General features: G+C 44.0%; 2 protein-coding genes across 9 annotated transcripts in view; one reads left to right on the top strand and one right to left on the bottom strand.

Moving 5' to 3' along the window:
- The window catches only part of ANLN (anillin, actin binding protein), an 85,039-nt gene that overhangs the window by 53,962 nt on the left and 11,528 nt on the right, over positions 1-19,549 (bottom strand). Inside the window, exons 1-3 of one of the 7 annotated variants that reach the window (XM_070059721.1) lie at positions 10,327-11,272; positions 3,214-3,367; positions 559-870 (exon numbers count right to left, since the gene is read on the bottom strand). In XM_070059721.1, coding sequence (XP_069915822.1) covers positions 559-870; positions 3,214-3,367; positions 10,327-10,344 — 484 coding nt within the window. In that variant the 5' untranslated portion in view covers positions 10,345-11,272. Of the gene's footprint in view, positions 1-558; positions 871-3,213; positions 3,368-10,326; positions 11,273-19,549 lie in introns of those variants that run through there. The other 6 variants (XM_008261642.4, XM_070059720.1, XM_070059722.1 and 3 more) reach the window with 6 other exon arrangements.
- Positions 10,231-19,549, top strand: part of MATCAP2 (microtubule associated tyrosine carboxypeptidase 2) — a 50,025-nt gene continuing 40,706 nt past the window's right edge. Inside the window, exons 1-2 of one of the 2 annotated variants that reach the window (XM_008261646.4) lie at positions 10,231-10,413; positions 17,158-17,209. In XM_008261646.4, the coding sequence (XP_008259868.1) occupies positions 10,297-10,413; positions 17,158-17,209 (169 nt within the window). In that variant the 5' untranslated portion in view covers positions 10,231-10,296. Of the gene's footprint in view, positions 10,414-11,361; positions 11,464-17,157; positions 17,210-19,549 lie in introns of those variants that run through there. The other variant, XM_008261648.4, reaches the window with a different exon arrangement.

The following is a 19,549-nucleotide window of genomic DNA, read 5'->3' as shown; positions in this document are numbered from 1 at the left end:
CCTTTTTTCTTTATTTCTTATAATACAGGGATCCTTGTAAAATTACCTTAAGGCTTTTTATTTTAACAAAGCAGGAGATAAGGGAAGGCAAGGATCAGGCCACTTCCACTGTTTCCAGACCACAGCATAACCCACTTTGCAGATGCTCAATATATGCTTTCTTTCTTTTCTTTTCTTTTTCGTCATTTTTTTCTCTCTTCTACTGAACAGCATTGCATACCTAAGTCTGTCACTTATTAAATTAGTGAATCGATGAAAAATGATTTCTTGAACATAGAGCTCAGGGTCAACAATGCTAATAATGCTGAGAACAGATGTTTCTCTGCTCTTTTTCATTACAAATAAGGTCATCTCAGGTTCTGTGAATACAATACCTACTTCAATGAGAATACAACTCACACACATACTACCGGCATTCAAACCATTTGCAAGGGAAGGATCCTGCGAGTATAGATCAAACGAAAGCATCCACCTTTCCTGTGTATCTGACATAATTTTCAACACTCCACATCAAACCTCACTGAAGATTTATGGACCATGCCACCCACATAATCATACCTGTCATGTCGTTATTGTCCCAGTGGCGCCGCTGTTCTGCAAGTTTTTGCATCCGTGTTTTAACTGAAGAGCTGGCAGTGGCATCCAGCTTTGAGTTTAGCCCTCTCCTCACCCCCAGCAGTGCAGAAGAGGGAGCCACATTCTCACTGACATCAACCGGTGCTTGTGGAGCTGGGTGAGGAGACACAGGGCTGGGAGAAGAAACTGCAGGCTCTGACTCAACAGGTTCTCTATTTTCCAGGTTAGAAACTCCACCTTCAGTGCTGTCGGAACAGCGTTTTTTTGATGGTGATGGTTTAGAACAAGATTTTTCTAAATCAAAAAGACAAAAACATTCAAAGTTCTGTAACTTCTAACAGAATCAATAATTTGAGGTAAGTACTTAACAAATTAGCAAAACATCGTATTTTTCTATTGCTTTAAATGATTTAGTTATAACATGAAATATGTTAAACTCCACTCTTGTGGCTGGTGCTGTGGTGTACTGGGTTAAGTCACCACCTGCAGCGCCAGCATCCCATATGGGTGATGGTTTGAGTCCCCGCTGCTCCATTTCCAACCCAGCTCTCTGTTAATGCTCCTGGGAAAACAGCAGAAGATAGCCCAAGTGCTTGGGACTCTGCCACTCATGTGGGAGACCAGGAAGAAGTTCCTGGCTCCTGGCATTGGCCTGGCCCAGCCTGGGCCACTGCGGCCATTTGGGGAGCGAACCAGCAGGTGGAAGATCCCTCTCTCTGTCTATAACTCTGCCTTTCAAATAAACAAATAATTTTTTTTTAAAAAAAAGCAACATGGAGCCGGCGCCGTGGCTCAATAGGCTAATCCTCCACCTTGCGGCGCCGGCACACCGGGTTCTAGTCCCGGTTGGGGCGCCGGATTCTGTCCCGGTTGCCCCTCTTCCAGGCCAGCTCTCTGCTATGGCCAGGGAGTGCAGTGGAGGATGGCCCAGGTGCTTGGGCCCTGCACCCCATGGGAGACCAGGAAAAGCACCTGGCTCCTGGCTCCTGCCAGGATCAGCGCGGTGCGCCGGCTGCAGCGGCGGCCATTGGAGGGTGAACCAACGGCAAAGGAAGACCTTTCTCTCTGTCTCTCTCTCTCACTGTCCACTCTGCCTGTCAAAAAAAAAAAAAAAAAAAAAAAAAAAAAAAAAAAAAAAAAGCAACATGTAAAATTCCACTATCAGTAATTTAGAAAACTGATAAAAGATTTTTTTAAAAAAAACATAATTTATGGTTTAAATACTTTAATGAAAAGAAATCTAACATTATCAAGACATATGCAAAATAACATATGTAGTCTTAAAATAATAGGAAACAAACATGCATACACAGAGAACAAATATTCCAAAGGCTTTTAAAGATCATGTTACCCAATCACTTTACTTTTGAGTAAGACAAATCAAGCCTGAAGAAATTAAGTTACAGCCTAAAGTCATACAACTGAGGCAAGGGCAGAACAAGCATTCTCTCTGCCTCTCAAATAAGTAACTTTCTAAATTATTTATTTATTTACTTATTTTAGAGGCAGAGAGACAGACATCTTACATCTGCAGGTTCACTCCTCAAAGTACACACAAGAGCTAGGGCTGAGCCAGACCAAAGCCACAAGCCTGGAATTCATTCTGGGTCTCCAGTATGAGTGGCAGGGCCCCAACATCTGACATCATCTACTGCCTCCCAGGGCACACTAGCTGGATGCTACACGAGAAGCAGAGGTGGGACTCAAACTCAATAATTCCTATTCAAATAAGTAAATTCTAGGGAAACAACATTCTCTCACAAATACTGGCATCTCATTTTTCAAAAAATTATTCTAGTTGAGTTTGCCTTTTGTTTGCTTAATTCTTTTGCAGCTTACTAAGCTAAACCTAGAGCCCAGCCCTAGAGTTGGTTCAGCAAACTAGATGAAAAAGTCTCATTCAATGTCAAGTGTTTGTGGGCAGTCTGTCTTTCATTGCCTTGCTCAGGTCAGATCTTTGTGGGGGCTGGCACTGTGGTACAGCAGGTTAAGCAGCAGGTGGCATCCCACATGAGTGTGGGTTGAAGTCCTGTCAGCTTCACTTCTGATTTAGCTTCCTGCTAAAGCACCTGGGGAAGATGGCACAAGTTCTTGGGCCCCTGCCAGCCATCTGAAAGACTCAAATGGTTTTCCAGGCTCTTGGCTTCCACGTGGCCCAGCCCCCACTGTTGTGGCCATTTGGGGAAGGAACAACAGTTGGAAGATTTCTCTCTCTTCCCCTCCCCACTCCCTCTCTGTAACTCTGCCTTTCAAATAAATCTCAAAAAAAAAAAAAAAAAAAAAAAAAAAAAAAAGAGTGAGAGAGAGACCTCATGTGACCTTAGCAGTGAGCTATTCTGGTGCTGCTGGGATGAAAAACTTGACACCACTGCCAGTAAAGTGTTATCCTGCTCTTTATTTTTCTTCCCTTGGGGGTTTTAAGGATAACTTTGGATTGAAGAAAATAAATTCCATCAATTAATTTCAAATATTCGATAAAAGAAACTGTTGCAGCCTGATGGGTTCAGGCCTTATAACCCAAGGGGCCTTACATTTGTCTCCCAAAGCCATGGGTTCTTTTGCAGTCATAGTGAAATGTTTAGGGCTTATCTCCTTTAAAAAATGCAAATTTTACTTTTCCCCCACAAGGAGTTTTACCTTCACCACCAGACAGAGGCTGCTGGTTACGAGCTTCCGAAAGCGGCTCTCTGGCCCGTTTAGCTTGTGTCCCAGACCTTGCTGCTGCTGTGGGTCTTTCAGCCATTTTTCTCTGAAGATTCTCTCGCCTGGCACGGGTTCGTTCAAGCAGTTTCTACATGTATATAATTTAACAGAGTGTTAAGACACAGCTTACTCCAAGGTTCTCAAAATTTCAAGAATGTTCTAAAATCACCAAGTATCACGTAGGAAAACAGTTATTCATTTCAAAAGTGAGACCCTAAGTAATTAAGGTAAGTAAGATTCACCAAACGATCACTTCAATGTCAAAATCATTACAGATTCAACAAGAATATTAAAAGGACAGTAAAACATATCAACACAGTTATGTAAGATTTGAAATGGCCCACAGGTTCTTATTGTTTTAAAAGATTTATTTATTCTATTTGAAAGTGAGAGTTATAGAGAGAAAGGTTCCCTCCCCAGATGGCCTCAACAGCCAGGGCTGAGCCAGACCAAAGCTAGGAACCAGGAGCTTCATCTGGGTCTCCCACATGGGTGTAGGGGCCCAAGTCCTTGAGCCATCTTCTGCTACTATCCCAGGCACATCAGCAGGGAGCTGAATCAGAAATGGAGCAGCTGGGAATTGAACCAGAATCCGTATGGGATGCCAGTTTTGCAGGCTGCGGTGTAACCTGCTACATCACAGCACCAATCTCTGGTCACAGAGATTTCTGCTCCCATTAAAGGATAGAATCTATTTCCTTATCATTGAATCTGGGTGGGTCTTGTGATTTGCTTTGAAAATAAAATACAGCAGAAGTGATATACTGTGTGGCTTCCAATCCCAGGTCTCAAGAAGTTTTGCAGTTTCTACTTTCCCTCCTGTAGAACACTGTGGCCCCACTGACAGCCAGCACCAACTATCAGACATGGTCACCTTAGCCCATCCAGCCCCAGATTATTTTCCAGATCATGAAAGCTCCTGCATGACCCCAGGGGAGACAAGCGGATGAATAGCACACCTGAGCCCAACACAAAGTGCTGACCCACTGAATCATGGGAAATAAAGTGACTGTTAAGTGATTATGTTTGGAAGAATAATGGCCTCCCAAAAACAGTTATGCCCTAATCCCCTGATCTTTGATTTTTACCTAAGATAGCAAAAGGGAATTTGCCAGTGTGGTGTGATTAAGAATATTGAGATGGAGGTTATCCTAGATTACTTGTTTTGGCCCAATATAATCACAATGGTCCTTATAAGGGAAAAGAGGGAGGCAAGAAGGTCAGAGTGAAGGAAGATACAGAGTAGAACGCGGTAGTCACAGTGATGTGATTGGTGGCTTTGAAGATGGAGAAAGGAGCCACAAGTCAACGAATGCAAGTGGCCTTTAGAAGCTGGAAAAGGCAAGGAAAGAGTTTTCCTCTAGAACCTACAGAAGGAAAGAAAGTTTGCTGACACCTAATAAAATGCATTTCAGACTTTTGACCTACAGAACTGAAATAGATAGGTGTTATTTTAAGCCACTAAGTTTAAGTCATTTATTATTGCAGCACAACTAATATTGCCACCATGACTTGTGGTGGTTGGCAAGAAGCAAGAGATGATGAATGTTTCATTCCTTTGAAAAATATAGGAAACATCCTGAGAAGAAAACAAAATTAAACAATCATGGTTTCTTTACTACCAATATTTAACAAAACAGTTTCAAGTTCAAAGTTTAACCATTCTACAAATTCATGAATACTTTTCTTAAACTTAATCAACTGATACTGCTGTTGCAAGCAATGTAGTAAATTCACATACAGGCCCCTCTGAAACAATTTATTCTCTTTCAAATGAACACAACTACGGAAAGAATACAGATTATTATTACTGCCTTACACAGAGAGATACAGTAGTTAGTGCAAACTGAGAAATTGACCTCAACTTGGCCACTTTTAATTCCTTAATTAAAACAGAATAACAAGGGCCTGGGCATTGTAGCGTAGTGGATTAAGCGGTCACCTAAGATGCCTGCATCCCAAACTGCTCCATTGCCAATCCAGTTCCTTGCTAAAAACCTGAGAAAAGCAGAAGATGGCCCAAGTGTCTGGACCCCTACCACCCATGTGGGAGACCCAGATGAAGCTCTTGGCTCCTGGCTTTGGCCTGGTACAGACCTGGCCATTGAGGCCATCCAGGGAATGAACCAGCTGATAGAAGATCTCACTCTTTCTCTCTGTCTCAATCTCACTCTTTCAAATAAATAAATCTTTAAAAAATACAGTAACTTTTAAAAAGTCTTCTGAGTATGCAAAAGAAGCATAAGCTAAATTTGTGATTAGGTATAACTCTAATCATCTTAGGAATGACTTCTAATTTAAAGTTCACTTTAAGAAATAACACCAAAAAAATGCTATGTCACTGAAAGAGTAATTTATGAGCCAGAGGCCTTCCAAAATAGGACTTTAACCTTGTGAATAAAAGTCTCCTTCAACACACTCAAAGGTGATCATATTGCTACACAAATTCATTTATGTCTGGTAACTCGCCCATGATAAAATCTATCACTCCTTAGACATAAAACCAGCCTAGTTATATTCATTCATGGTCATGCCCACATTCCATTCCCATCAGTTAGAAGACTTGTGAGTCATTGTAGTTTCAGTTACCATGAGCAATGGGTCACCACAAAAGAATGTGGATTTGCCATTCAAATATATACAAGTGTTCTACTGTTGACATGAGATTTCAAAATTCCAAATTTAAAAAGGAGATAAGCAAAATAAAAGTCCCCTAATCTGTAATATAAAGCTAATAAGCACCAAAGATTATTAATTTTAAAAAATAATTATCTAAAGTATGTAAATTCAAGAACTCAAAAAAATGTAAGTGGTGCTTATCAGGAAGTAGTAGCTTCTCCCAGGTCAATAGATACTTTTGTTAAATTCTAGAAAATAGAAAATAAGAGAAACCCATCCAAAACAAACACTATTTGTTTATATCCAGCCTCATGCACAAAAGGATTAAAGGTATCTCATCATAAAATATTCTTTTAGAAAGTATTTTAATTGTAGCTTTTTCTCCTTTAAGTTTCCAATATAGAAAGCTCTGACATGTCCATTTAGTTCTGGGTTTCCCTTTTCTATTATAGCATGCGATGACACTTATCCATGAGCAGATTTCAAACTAAGAGGCTTTTTTAAAATATATATTTTTTAAAGATGTATTTATTCATTTGAAAATCAGAGTTCGAGACAGAGACAGCAGTCTTCTGTTCACTCCCCAACTGGCAGTTACAGTCAGGGCTAAGCCAGGCCAAAGGCAGCAGCCAGGAGTTTTATCCAGGTCTCCCACATCGGTGGCAGCAGTCCAAGCAATTGGGTCATCTTCTACTGCTTTCAGGCCATTAGCAGGGAGCTGAATAGGAAGTGGAACAGCCAGACACAAACCAACACCCAGATAGCTTGAATTCAACTAAGAATTATAACAATCACTAATAATTACACAGGACTTAATACAAAAGGACTTTCAGTATCTGGCAGAGACTAATTTATTCCATTCTCAAAACCTTACCTGGGAGGTTCTGTTTCTACTACTTTTTTTGTTTTTTAGATTTATTTATTTATTTGAAAGCCAGTGAGGGGAGACAGAGAAGGAGATCTTCCATCTGCTGGTTCACTCCCCAAATGGCTAAAACTGTGGAGGCTGGGACAAGCCAAAGCCAGGAGACTAGAACTCCATCCAGGTCTCCTATGTGGGTGGCAGGGGTCTAAGCACTTGGGCCAGCTTTGGCTGCTTAGTAGAGCTGGACTGGAAGTCAAATCAGGGCTCTAGCAAGGCATCACAGGCAGCAGCTTAACCCACTGCGCCACAACACAGGCCTCTCAACTACTGTTTTATAGACGAGGCCACTGAGCTAAAAGTTGAACCCAAGTTAACAAGTCTGAGCCCTTAACAATTTTACTATAAACTATCTCTTAGCTAAATCCAGAGGCTGTTTATAAGAACTAACTTCACAACATCAATAAAACTTTTCTAATGCTCTCAGCTGATCATAATAGATATGTGCCTCAACTGCTCATCAGTCCATGAGTTGGCAGGAAGGGATTCTTCTGTTATTTCTGGTTGGTCCACAAATAAAGTACAAAAACACATGAGACATTTGTGGAAATCTGAGCATTGACAGAATACTGATGATATTAATAAATTTTAATTTTCTGGGTGTGATAATGGCATTGTGATTTTGTTTTGCAAAAAAGTCAGTGTTTAGTGGTAAATCCTGAAGCACTTATGAAATAATGTTTATGGAGGTATGGGTAAGAAGGGGATATCATAAAATAATAATGGCTACTTGTTGATAACTATAAGAACTGGGTGGTAGGTGAATGAGGGGTATTAAACTTGCCTAAAATATTTCAAAATTCTCTTCAATTAAAAAAATTCTACAATGTTCTAAAAGTTATTGTTGTGTGTAATTGTAAAATAATTCAGACTTAATTGCTTCCTGCTATGTTGATTCAGTAAAATGTTATGAGATGTACTTGACATTAGGGAAAGTATCTCTGAAAACAGTCTCCACCTTTATGAAGATCACATTTTAGCAGGAAACATGTTCAACAGGTAAACGCAAGTGCGATGAACACTGCAAAAGGTGAGCCCCTCTGAAGATCAACTATGAGCTGGAGGTCAAATCCAAGTTCGCCAGCCAAAAGAGGGAGAGGGACAATGTACCAGATAGCAGCAGTGACAGCAGGGAAAAGAAGGAATGCAGGACAGTCTTGTTTGAGGAAAAGAGAATTTAGAATGATTGCAGCCCCGCAGCACCCACTGCCCAGCCTGGCTGCCAACACACCCCCCTCCCGCCGGGGAGGGAACACTGCCCCACACACCCCCACAGTGAGGCTCCCTGCCAGGCCTCACCCTTGGAAGACTGAGCTGGACACCCACGGCCAGCCACTGGCCTGGCTGCTAGAGCCTGCCCTGGGCTGGCACCTTTGGTAAATAAAGCAGCAACCAATATTAAAAAAAAAAAAAAATGATTGCAGCCCTTCCCAACCAGAGTTACCAAGAGAAATAAATCTTAATGCTCTGGAAATTGTAATGAGTTATTTCCTAAGTGTGTGATATGACACTGATTATGAATCACCCTTGGAAGAATTGAGAAAACAACCTCTCAAATATTTTTTCCGTATTGCATAGTTCTGTAAAGGAACCCTGGAGGAGAAAGTCATCTTACACTGATTTTCAATCCTTTCAGATAAACAACTACACCAATGTACCGGTTCAAGTCCCGGCTGCTCCACTTCTGATCCAGTCCTCTGCTATGGCCTGGGAGTGCAGTAGAAGATGACCTGAGTCCTTGGGCCCCTGTACCCATGTGGGAGACCTGGAAGAAGCTCCAGGCTCCTGGCTTCAGATCAGTGGTGCAGCTCCAGCCACTCTGGTCATTTGGGAAGTAAGCCATTGGATAGAAGATTTCTCTGTCTCTCTCTGCCTCTGCCTTTCAAATAAATAAATAAATCTTAAAAAAAAAAAAAAAACTGTACCCGCAACTCATTTCACTGTGCAAAAAATTTTATGAAAGCTATAATTAAGCATCTACTAGCTGGGACCAATTCAAATGGCTCACTCATTACCAATTAAGGAAAAGATGTTGAAGCTGTTTACTCCAACTGTAACTGATCTAATTTTTCATAATATAAATCATGCATATTAAGCCATATGTATTTGTAAGCACATGTTAAAACGATTTGAACAGGAGAAGTTTCTTCCAAGATCCGTACTAGCTTCAGGATGACATTTCTAAGTATAATGAAGTACTGTTTTCAACCAACTTTCAAAATGCTGCTTTCCTGACAACTACTTAGGACAACACACACGGTTAACGTTGTATGGAATCCTGTTCTGCATTAGTAATACAAAAGAATACATCCTTTTTAACTTCAATGTAAGCGCCAGGCACTTTGTGCAGATCACCTGTCCTACTGTTTAAAGCTAACACAAAAATATGTTCTAGATTTTTCTGTAATCTTAAGGTGAAGAAACTGATGTTTTTCCCAAGATGACTGAGACTTTGCAACAGAACAGGCGACTGTTGTGTTGGAATACAAGTGATTTTTGAAACCTCTACTGTATTACCCTGAACTTACGGAATTGTAATTACATCTCCTCCAAAGGGAAGTATTTCTATCCTTCGCAGGATTTACGTTTTTCGAATATAGGCACTACGAGGCCCACTGGGCAGCAACTCAAAAACGAGCCGTTTGAAACTTTCACAACACCCTAAAGAAAGAGGAACCGCCCTGGAACGCAGGGCGGGTGCGGAGGACTGGCTGGGGACTCCCGCAAGTGTCACGGTTCGTTCTCAGTGAGCAGAAACCGGGAGAAAGAAACGACCCGATAACGAAGCAACGCACACCCAGTTTGCAAGGAACAAAGATGCAGTTCAGCACTCCTGGAACTACATGGAAGCTTTATTGGACTCCGGGTTTCTAAATGGTGGCCTGACCATTCTGGTTCCTACACAGTCGGCCGGCGAGCACTCCTTTCCCTACAAGTGTCCATCCCAGGGAGCCGCGCACGGGGGTCTGAAGGAGCCAATGCAACGGTTCCCAGCACCCGCTTATTTGAACTTCTTGCTGTCATCCCCCTAGCAGCGTCCTAAATGCAAGAACCCTCCCTCCCCACCTCCGACTTCCAGGCGGCGGCTGCACTGAGTCACTGGGCACCCGACTCCACCCCGCAAGGATTCCGGCTTTTTGCAGCGGGACTCCACCGGCCCCCACGCCTCCGTCTCGGGGCAGGGGTCGGGGCAACCGAGCTCCGGAGAGGAATTACAAGAACCGGGGCTGCCACGAGCGATTTTACCACCGCCTGTTCGGACGGAAGTGTTTCTCTTCACCTGTACGGCAGGGACAACAGAGTCGCAGACACACCCCAGACACAGAGCAGAGGACCACCGCCACCCCTCGCGACGCTTCCCCACCCGCAGGGCGCCGGACCCCCGCGCGCACCCACTGCGCACGCGCGCGCACGCGCTCTCGGCCCCGTGGGCCCCGAGGCCGGCAAAGTGGGCAGGGTGGGGGCCGACGAGGGTCATGGTCGGCTGTGCCCGCAGATTTTCTCACCTCCGTAAACGGGTCCATCGCCCCAGCCGTCACGTGTCGACTACGAGACGATGGAAACGGTGGTTCAAAGTCAGGAAAAGAAAGGAAGTGAGTCTGCACTCAGTGTGTCTCCTGAAGAAAACCAGGAATCCGGGGTGTGGGGGGCCTCTCCCACAGCCAGCCCTCCTCTCCCCTCAGCCTCCAGTGTCAGACTAGGCCTCCTGCGGCCGTTCAAATTTGAATTTCAGCGCCCGGAGCCGCGCGCGTGCGCGCTGGGCGGGCAGGGGGCGGGGCGCGCCTCTCCCCGCCCCGGCGCTGGGTCACGTGGTCGGCCGGAATCAGGAAGTTCTCAGGGGTGGTCCCGCCTCCTGCTGTCAGCGGCCCAGCCTTAGGGAGGCGGAGTGCGGGTAGCTGCCAGCCCTTTAGGCCGTCCCCGGCTCTGGGCCCCGGTCCTAGCGCTGTTCACACAGTGCACCCGGTTTAAGCCGACGCCTTCGCGCCCGCAGCGTTGGGGCGTTCCCGCCTGCCTTCATTCCTGAGCAGGGATGGCGAGCCCGGAGTGCAGCCCCGCGGGCCCGTTGGCCCTGCCTGGCTTTCCCCCTGCCTGGTATCTCCTGAAAGAAGCCTGCAGATCGAGTGGGCCCTCGCGACCCACCCTGGACGCTGGCGGCCTTTCTCAAATAAAAAATAGGGCGCACGTTAACAGAGTGCTTCCAGAGTCCATACCCCCAACTCCAGGGGTGCTTCCTATTTTCTGTCCCAGCCATCCAGTCTCCAGCCAGTGTTAGGGCTGGAAGAATTGTGAGACGCGAATTCCGGAGATGCGAAAGACACCGGCCTAGGAGAATTGGAAATCCCACTCTCGGAGCTTCCCAGCCCAGATCAAGCTGCGTCCCGGGTTTATGCGGATCCCAGAGTATGCGGACTGCAAGGCGTGTTAGTACTTGCCGCATCCGAGTCTCTCCCTGCCCAGCAGGTCTGTGCTAGGGCTTGTCAAGACACCGGTTCTTGACATGTTCGCGGATCACCATGACAGCCCAACACCCAAACAAAACGCAGGGATTCCTCCGAAGACGTTCCAGTTCCAGTGTAGTTAGTAACGTTTCTCTCTTAGCAGCCACCAACCTTGACCAAAAGGAATTTCATAATATCTATAATGTGAGTGTTAAGGCTATAGACTGTAAGGAACCTAACCTTGGGCTTGCACTAGGGAGAAGGTGCTTAGGGTTTGGATTCCACGGGACCCTGGGGCCTCAGCTTTTAGGCAAATCGTTTGACTCATTCAATCGTCAACTGTTTAACAGAGGTTTTTCATGAAGTTCACAGACACCAGGTCAACAATATCCAATTTGGGCTTTTTGTATGTTTGTATAGTAGGTGTAATCAACTGCCCTGCTATTCTCAGAGGTATTAGGAAAGGCAGATGAAAAATGGAGAGGCAACCAAAGATAATAAGGCATTGTCTAAGCATATGATGTGTGGAATTATTAATATTTGACTCAAAATCTGCTATTTGTAAATCAAAGGGAAAAGGTGTTTGCATTTTCAGAGGAGTGTGTTACTTGTGAGCAAGAGGTGTGTTATTTTTTGAATGTGTATCTGTGTATGTATTGGAAACAACGTTGTGCAGTGAGTCATTAGAAATCCACATAGCCGTTGGGCTCCCGGCTATTGCTTCTGTGAACTTTAGTTTCTTTATAGGGGCCTCAGCTAGAATCTATACAAAACAAAAAGAGATAAAGCACTTAGCACAGAAGAGCTACTCAAACATTTAGTTTATCTTTCCTCAACATTCCCCCTGTGTCTTTGGTCTTTACATGGATGATGACAATGACAGTAACAATAACTACCACCACAATAGTTCCTATGTGTGAAACACCTACTGTGTGCCAGAAACTGCTGGATATTAGAGTCTACGGCAGTTTTCTAAAGTGTAGCCTTCCAGTCTTAACCCCTGGGAGTTCGTTCTTTAGTTTATATGCTAGAGTGATTTTTCTCTTTTTAAAAAATTGTTAGGAAATGTTTCTCATTTTTAAAGAAGTCAATGATAAAACAATCATATACCTGCCACCTACCTAGCTTTAAAAAAATAAACCAAGCCCCAGGTTTAGCTGCCGCCTGGGACTCCTGCATCAAAGTGCAGGTTACAGGCTCCTCGGCTCCCAACCCAGCTTCCTGATAATGCACACCCTGGGATGCAGTGACTGATGGCCCAAGTGCTTGGTCCCTGCCACCGTGTGAGAAACTCGGATGCAACTTCAGGCTCCCGGCTTTGGCCTGGTTGTTATGAGCATTTGGGGAGGGAACCAGCAAATGAACTCTCCCTTTCTCTCTCTCTCTCTTTCTCTCTTTCTCTCTTTCTCTTTTTCTCTCTGTCACTCTGCCTTTCAAATAAGTAAATAAATGTTTTTAAAAAATAAAACTTCCAGGGCCCGTGTTGTGACATAGCAGGTATAAGCCACCACCCTGCAACACCAGCATCACATATGGGGAACCCATCTGAGTCTTGGGGAGCCACTTCCAATCCAGCACCCTGCGAATGTCCTGGAAAAAACAGTAGAAGATGACTCAAGTGTTTGGGCCCCTGCTAACCCCCTTGAGAAGCCTGGATGAAGCTCCTGGCTTCAGCCTAGCCCAGCCCTGGCCCATATGGCCATCTGGGTGTGAATAAGCAGATGGAAGATTTTTTTCTCTCTCTCTCTGTAACTTAGACTTTCAAATAAATTAATTAATTAATTAATCTTTAAAAAAAAAAGTTGTACCTGGAAAAATTGAAAAATCTCAAAAACAATAAAACTTCCTGCTACTACAGACCTTGGGAAACAGTGGTGATAACTCAGTTACTTGGGTTGCTGCCACCCACATGGGAGACCGGATGGAGTTCCTGTCTCCTGGCTTCCCACTTCCAACTGCTCAGGAATTTGAGGAGGGAACCGGTGGATAGGAGCTCTCTCTCTGTATCTCAATTCAAATTCAAAATTGACTTAGTTCTTTTTACCCCCTTGTTCTTCCACATGAATTATATTCTCAAACTCAACAAACAAGCAAAAAGAAAAACTCAAGATTTTAAATTGAATTGCGCTTTATTTATCACATCCTTTGGAGAAAATTGAGATCTTGATATCAAGCCTTCCCACTCATGAGCATGGTATATCTTTATTAATTTAGACCTACTTTGTGTACTTTTAAAATTGTATTTGAAGGGATGAGAGAGAGAGAGAGGGAGAAAGAGAGAGAGAGAGAGGGAGGGAGGGAGAGAGAGAGAGAGAGAGAGAGGGACCTACCATCTGCTGATTCACTTCCCAAAGGCTGAAGCCAGGAGCATGGGACTCAGTTCAGGTCTCCATGTGAGTGACAGAGACCCAACTACTTGAACCATCATCTGCTGCCTCCCAGAGTGCACCTTGGCAGGATGCTGAAATTGAGAGCAGAGGCAGGACTCCAGGGGAGGCGCTTGTTATGGGACATGGGCATCCTAAATAGTGTCTTAACTGCTACACCAGCAAACTAACCTTAGGTTTACTTTAATGTCTCCCAAAACATTTATGACTTCTGTAATGACCTTTATGCTCTTTTGTTAAATTTATTCCTATGTGTATCGTTGTTGTTGCTTTTGTAAATGATATCTGTTTTTAAAAGATTTATTTTGGCCGGACGCCGCGGCTCACTTGGCTAATCCTCCGCTTGCGGCACCAGCACCCCAGATTCTAGTCCCGGTTGGGGTGCTGGATTCTTTCCTGGTTGCTCCTCTTCCAATCCAGCTCTCTGGAGGATGGCCCAAGTGCTTGGGCCCTGCACCTGCGTGGGACACCAGGAAGAAGCATCTGGCTCCTGGCTTCGGATCAGCATAGCTCCAGCCATATCGGGCATTTGGGGAGTGAACCCACAGAAAAGGAAGACCTGTCTCTCTGTCTCTCTGTCTAACTCTGCCTTAAAAAAAAAAAAAAGATTTTATTTATTTGAAAGACAGAGTTACAGAGAGGTAGAGACAGAGAGACAGGTCTTCCTTCTGCTTGTTCACTCCCCAGATGGCTGCAATGGCTGGAGCTACTATGATCCAAAGCCAGGAGCCAGGAGCCAGGAGCTTCTTCCGGGTCTCCCACATGGGTGCAGGGGCCCAAGGACTTGGGCCATCTTCCACTGCTTTCCCAGGTCACAGCAGAGAGCTGAATCAGAAGAGGAGCTGCTGGGACTAGAACCAGCACCCAATGGGATACCAGTGCTTCAGGCCAGGGCTTTAACCTGCTACACCACAGCGCCGGCCCCAATGATATCTTTTAAATTATAGTTTAAACTTATCTGTTATTGATCTATAGGAACATAATTGACTGTAACAAATCTAGTTTCCTATCATTACTTTTGCCTGGTTATTTATGCAGAGAAATCATTTTAAATATAAATTATGCAGCATCAGTTCCTTGTTTGGAGCTGTTTATATCTTCCATGGCAATTAGAATAATATCAAATAATATCCTTATCATACTTACAAGGCCCTGCCTGCCTCTCCCAGTAACCCCTAACCTAATAACCTGGCTCTCCCACAAACCTCTTTCTACTATCAAACAGTCTCCCTTTTTTTCCACTAGGATCTATCTTCAGGATTCAGCTTTTGTCTAGTCTTAGAAATGCCAGATTCTTTCCTGTCTCAGGACTTTTCCCTACCTGGGACGCTCATGCTCTTCTCCTACCATATCTGCTCATTACTTGGCTATCAAAGTTTATTTTCGTACTGCTATAACAGAGCATCCTGAGGCTGGGTAATTTATAAATTCATTTATATGGACAAGCCTTGTGGCACAGCAGGTTAAACCACTGCTCAGGTTGTCTGCATCCTATATTGGAATGCCTGCTTCTAGCTCTGCCTCTGCTTCTGATCCAATTTCCTGCTAGTGCACCTGGGAGGCCACAGAAGATGACCCGAGTACTTGGGTTCCTGCTCCCCACTGCGGAGACCTGGATGGGGTTCCCAGCTCCTTGTTACTACCTGGCCTACCCCTGGCTTTTATAGCATTTGGGGAATGAACTAGTGGGTGGTTGATAGATCTGTCTCTCTTTCTCCCTTTCTCTGTCACTCTGCCTTTCAAATAGATGACAGAATGAATATAGCTTTTAAAAATTATTTATAGCTGAAAGATATTTATTTCTGATAGTTCTGGCCTGCGCCTAGGGAAAGCTTTCTTGCTTCACTGTCCCATGGTGGAAAGCAGGACAGGGGCGCACATGGGAAGTCAAGGGGTGGTGGTGGACTTCTCTTTTTAGCAACAGCCCACTCCCGTGATAACTAACCCATCCTTGCAATAATGGCATTCATCCATTCTTGAGAGCAGAGCCCTCATGAGCTAATCACCTCTAAACACTGTTAATTTGGGATTAAGTTTCCAACCGAAGAATTTAGGGAGATATATTTAAACCAAGGCAAGATCTAAGCAGGTGCTGGCTCCTCAAAGAGCATTTCCCTGATTAGGTGGCCACCCCATTCGTTTGTGCCTCCCTCCATCCCTCCCCAACACTTTCTACCTATTATAAAGACTTAACTTTGTTCATTGTATTTACCAATATCTGATACTTTAATTATGGATTTATATTTATTATCTAGCTCTTCTTTTAAAGTTTAAGCTATAAACTTGTAACTCAGCACCTTCTGAACATGCAAGTGCAGTAAGTATTTGTCAGATGATCATGTGACACAGATATTAGTTGAATGAATAAAAAAAATTGTTATTTCTGTTTTAGAGATGGGGAAACTGAGATGCAAAGAAGCTGAAGCAAGTGGCCTCAGTCATCAAAAGTGTTCTTCCCTAGTTATTTAGATGAAAAATACAAATTCCCAAGCTGTTCAGATGGAGACAACAATATATTACATTAATTTAAGAGCAGAATCAGAGATAACTCAAGATTAAAGGTAATCAGGCCAGCGCCGCGGCTCGCTAGGCTAATCCTCTGCCTTGCGGCACTGGCACCCCAGGTTCTAGTCCCGGTCGGGGCGCCAGATTCTGTCCCGGTTGCCCCTTTTCCAGGCCAGCTCTCTGCTGTGGCCTGGGAGTGCAGTGGAGGACTGCCCAAGTGCTTGGGCCCTGCACCCCATGGGAGACCAGGAGAAGCACCTGGCTCCTGGCTTCGGATCAGCGCGGTGCGCTGGCCGCAGGGCACTGGCCGCGGCGGCCATTGGAGGGTGAACCAACGGCAAAAGGAAGACCTTTCTCTCTGTCTCTCTCTCACTGTCCACTCTGCCTGTCAAAAAATTAAAAAAATAAAAAAATAAAAAATAAAAAAAGATTAAAGGTAATCCTAGAAAGTGAATATTTGCTCCTTCTAAGATGCTTTTTAATTTTTTTAAAGATTTGTTTTATTTATTTGAAAGAGTTACACACACACACACACACACACAGAGAGAAAGAGAGAGAGAGAGAGGTCTTATCTCCACTCGTTCACTCCCCTAGTGGCTGCAATGGCCAGGGCGGAGCCAGGAGCTCCTTTCAGGTCTCCCATGTTGGTGACAGGGGCCCAAGTACTTGACCATCTTCTGCTGCTTTTCCCAGGACACCAGCAGGGAGCTGGTTTGGAAGTGGAGAAGCCTGGACATGAACCACTGCCCATATGGGATGTTGGCATTGCAGAGAGGGGCTTTACCCATTATACCACATTGCCAGCTCATAAGACCCTTTTATTTAAACAAAAGAAATAATCATATATTTTGAAGATTAAAATGGTGGAGGGCTACAAATAAAAATTTGAAAGCATTGACTTCAACAAGGACATACCTAGTGCTATATATTACAGTTAATTTTTCAAAACACATTCTCATTTCATTCATAAATTAATATAGAAACATAAATATTCATGTTTTTACAGGGAAAGAAAAGGACAAGACCTAACCAAAAGGCAGTGGCAAGAAGAATTAAAGGTAAGTTTCCTACCTCAGTTTATCTAGCTGATGGTCTGCTTCTTTAACACTTATAAAAAGTAAGAACCATCAAACAGTGTTAGGTATATGTTATTGAAAAGGGCTGTTTTCTATGCTATTAATGAACATGTTTCAGAGAAAGGCATTTGACCTAGTGATTAAAATGTCAGGTTGGGACCCCCTTCCATATTGGAGTGCCTGGGTTCAAGTCATGGCTCCAACTCCAGATTCCAGCTTCCTGCTAATGGGTACCCTGGGAGGCAGCAGTTGATGGCTCAAGTAGTTGAGTCTGCCACCTGGATTGAGTTCCTGCTCCTGCCCTCAGCGTGATCCATTCTCAGCCATTGCAGGCTTCTGAGGAAGTGAACCTGCAGATCGGAGCTCTCTATCTCTGTCTCTCTCCCTCTTTCTCTGGCCCTCAAAAAAATTAATTAATAAAAATTTTTAAAAAATAAAAAAATTTGGGTTCCAGAGACAGAGAAAATATAGTGTGCTTTTAAGCATATTGAATTATTTATTTTTTTTTTAAAGATTTATTTATTTACTTGAAAGTCAGATGGCCGGCGCCGCGGCTCAATAGGCTAATCCTCCACCTAGCAGAGCCGGCACACCGGGTTCTAGTCCCTGTCGGGGCGCTGGATTCTGTCCTGGTTGCCCCTCTTCCAGGCCAGCTCTCTGCTGTGGCCCGGGAAGGCAGTGGAGGATGGCCCAAGTGCTTGGGTCCCTGCACCCACATGGGAGACCAGGAAAAGCACCTGGCTCCTGGCTTCAGATCGGTGTTGCGCGCCTGCTGTGGCAGCCATTTGGGGAGTGAATCAATGGAAGGAAGACCTTTTTCTCTGTCTCTCTGTCTCTCTCTCTCTCACTGTCTAACTCTGCCTGTCAAAAAAAAAAAAAAAGGATTACTTTGTGTATTTATCACACTATAATTTATGTATTATTTACTTTTCCATACCTATATTCTTTAAAGCTTAATTTTTTTAAAAGATTAATTTAGAGGCCAGCACTCTGGCACAGTGGGTTAACGCCCTGACCTGAAGCACCGGCATCCCATTAGGGCATCGGTTCAAGACCTGGATGCTCCATTTCCAATCCGGCTTTCTGCTATGGCCTGGGAAAGCAGTAGAAGATGGCCCAAGTCCTTGGGTCCCTGCACCCACATGAGAGACCCAGAGGAAGCTCCTGGCTCCTGGCTTTGGATCGCCGCAGCTTCAGCTCTTGCTGCCAATTGGGGAGTGAACCATCTGATGGAAGACCTCTCTCTCTCTCTCTCTCTCTCTCTCTCTCTCTGCCTCTCCTCTCTCTGCTGTGTAACTCTGACTTTCAAATAAATAAATAAATCTTTATTTATCAAGGTGGCATGTACCAATGCCATCTCACTAGTCCAAGTGATCAACTTCAGTTCACAATTGATCACACTGATAGGTCTAAGAGTCAAAGGGATCACACAAACAAGACTAGTGTCTGCTAATACTAACTGATAGAATCTAAAAGGGAGAGAACGATCCAACATGGAAAGTGGGATACACAGCAGACTCATAGAATAGTGGATGTCCTAAACAGCACTCTGGCCTCAGAATCAGCCCTTAAGGCATTTGGATCCAGCTGAAAAGCCCATGAGAGTATTTTAGGCATGGAAAGCCAAGCCACTCTGGCAAAAACAAAACAAAACAAAACACCTAAATGAATGATCTCTGCAAGTGAGATCCCAGTGGAAAGAACAGGTTATCAAAGAAGGAGGTACCTTTCTCTGAAGGAAGGAGAGAACTTCCACTTTGACTATGACCCTGTAGGAATAAGATCGAAGTCGGTGAACTCAAAAGGCTTCCATAGCCTTGGCAACTCATGACTAGGGAGATTACTGACACCATAAACAAGAGTGTCAAATTGTTAAGTCAACAACAGGAGTCACTGTGTACTTACTTCTCATGTGGGATCTGTCCTTAATGTGTTGTCCAATGTGAAGTAATGTTATAACTAGTACTGAAACAGTATTTTACACTTGTGTTTCTGTGTGGGTGCAAACTGATGAAATATTTATTTAGTATATACTGAATTGATCTTCTGTATATAAAGATAATTGAAAATGAATCTTGATGTGAATGGAATGGGAGAGGGAGCAGGAGATGGGAGGGGTGCGAGTGGGAGGGAAGTTATGGGGGGGGGAAGCCAATGTAATCCATAAACTGTACTTTGGAAATTTATATTTACTAAATAAAAAAATCTTTTAAAAAAGATTAATTTATTTGAGAGGCAGAGCTGCAGACAGAGAGAAGGAGAGACAAAGAGAGAGGTCTTCACCTGCTGGTTCACTCCCTAAATGGCCGCAATGGCGGAGCT

This window comes from Oryctolagus cuniculus, chromosome 16, assembly GCF_964237555.1.
Source record: "Oryctolagus cuniculus chromosome 16, mOryCun1.1, whole genome shotgun sequence".
Classification (NCBI taxonomy): Eukaryota; Metazoa; Chordata; class Mammalia; order Lagomorpha; family Leporidae; genus Oryctolagus; species Oryctolagus cuniculus.
Note: the sequence above shows the minus strand (reverse complement) of the source record. Positions and strands in the feature narration are given on the sequence as shown.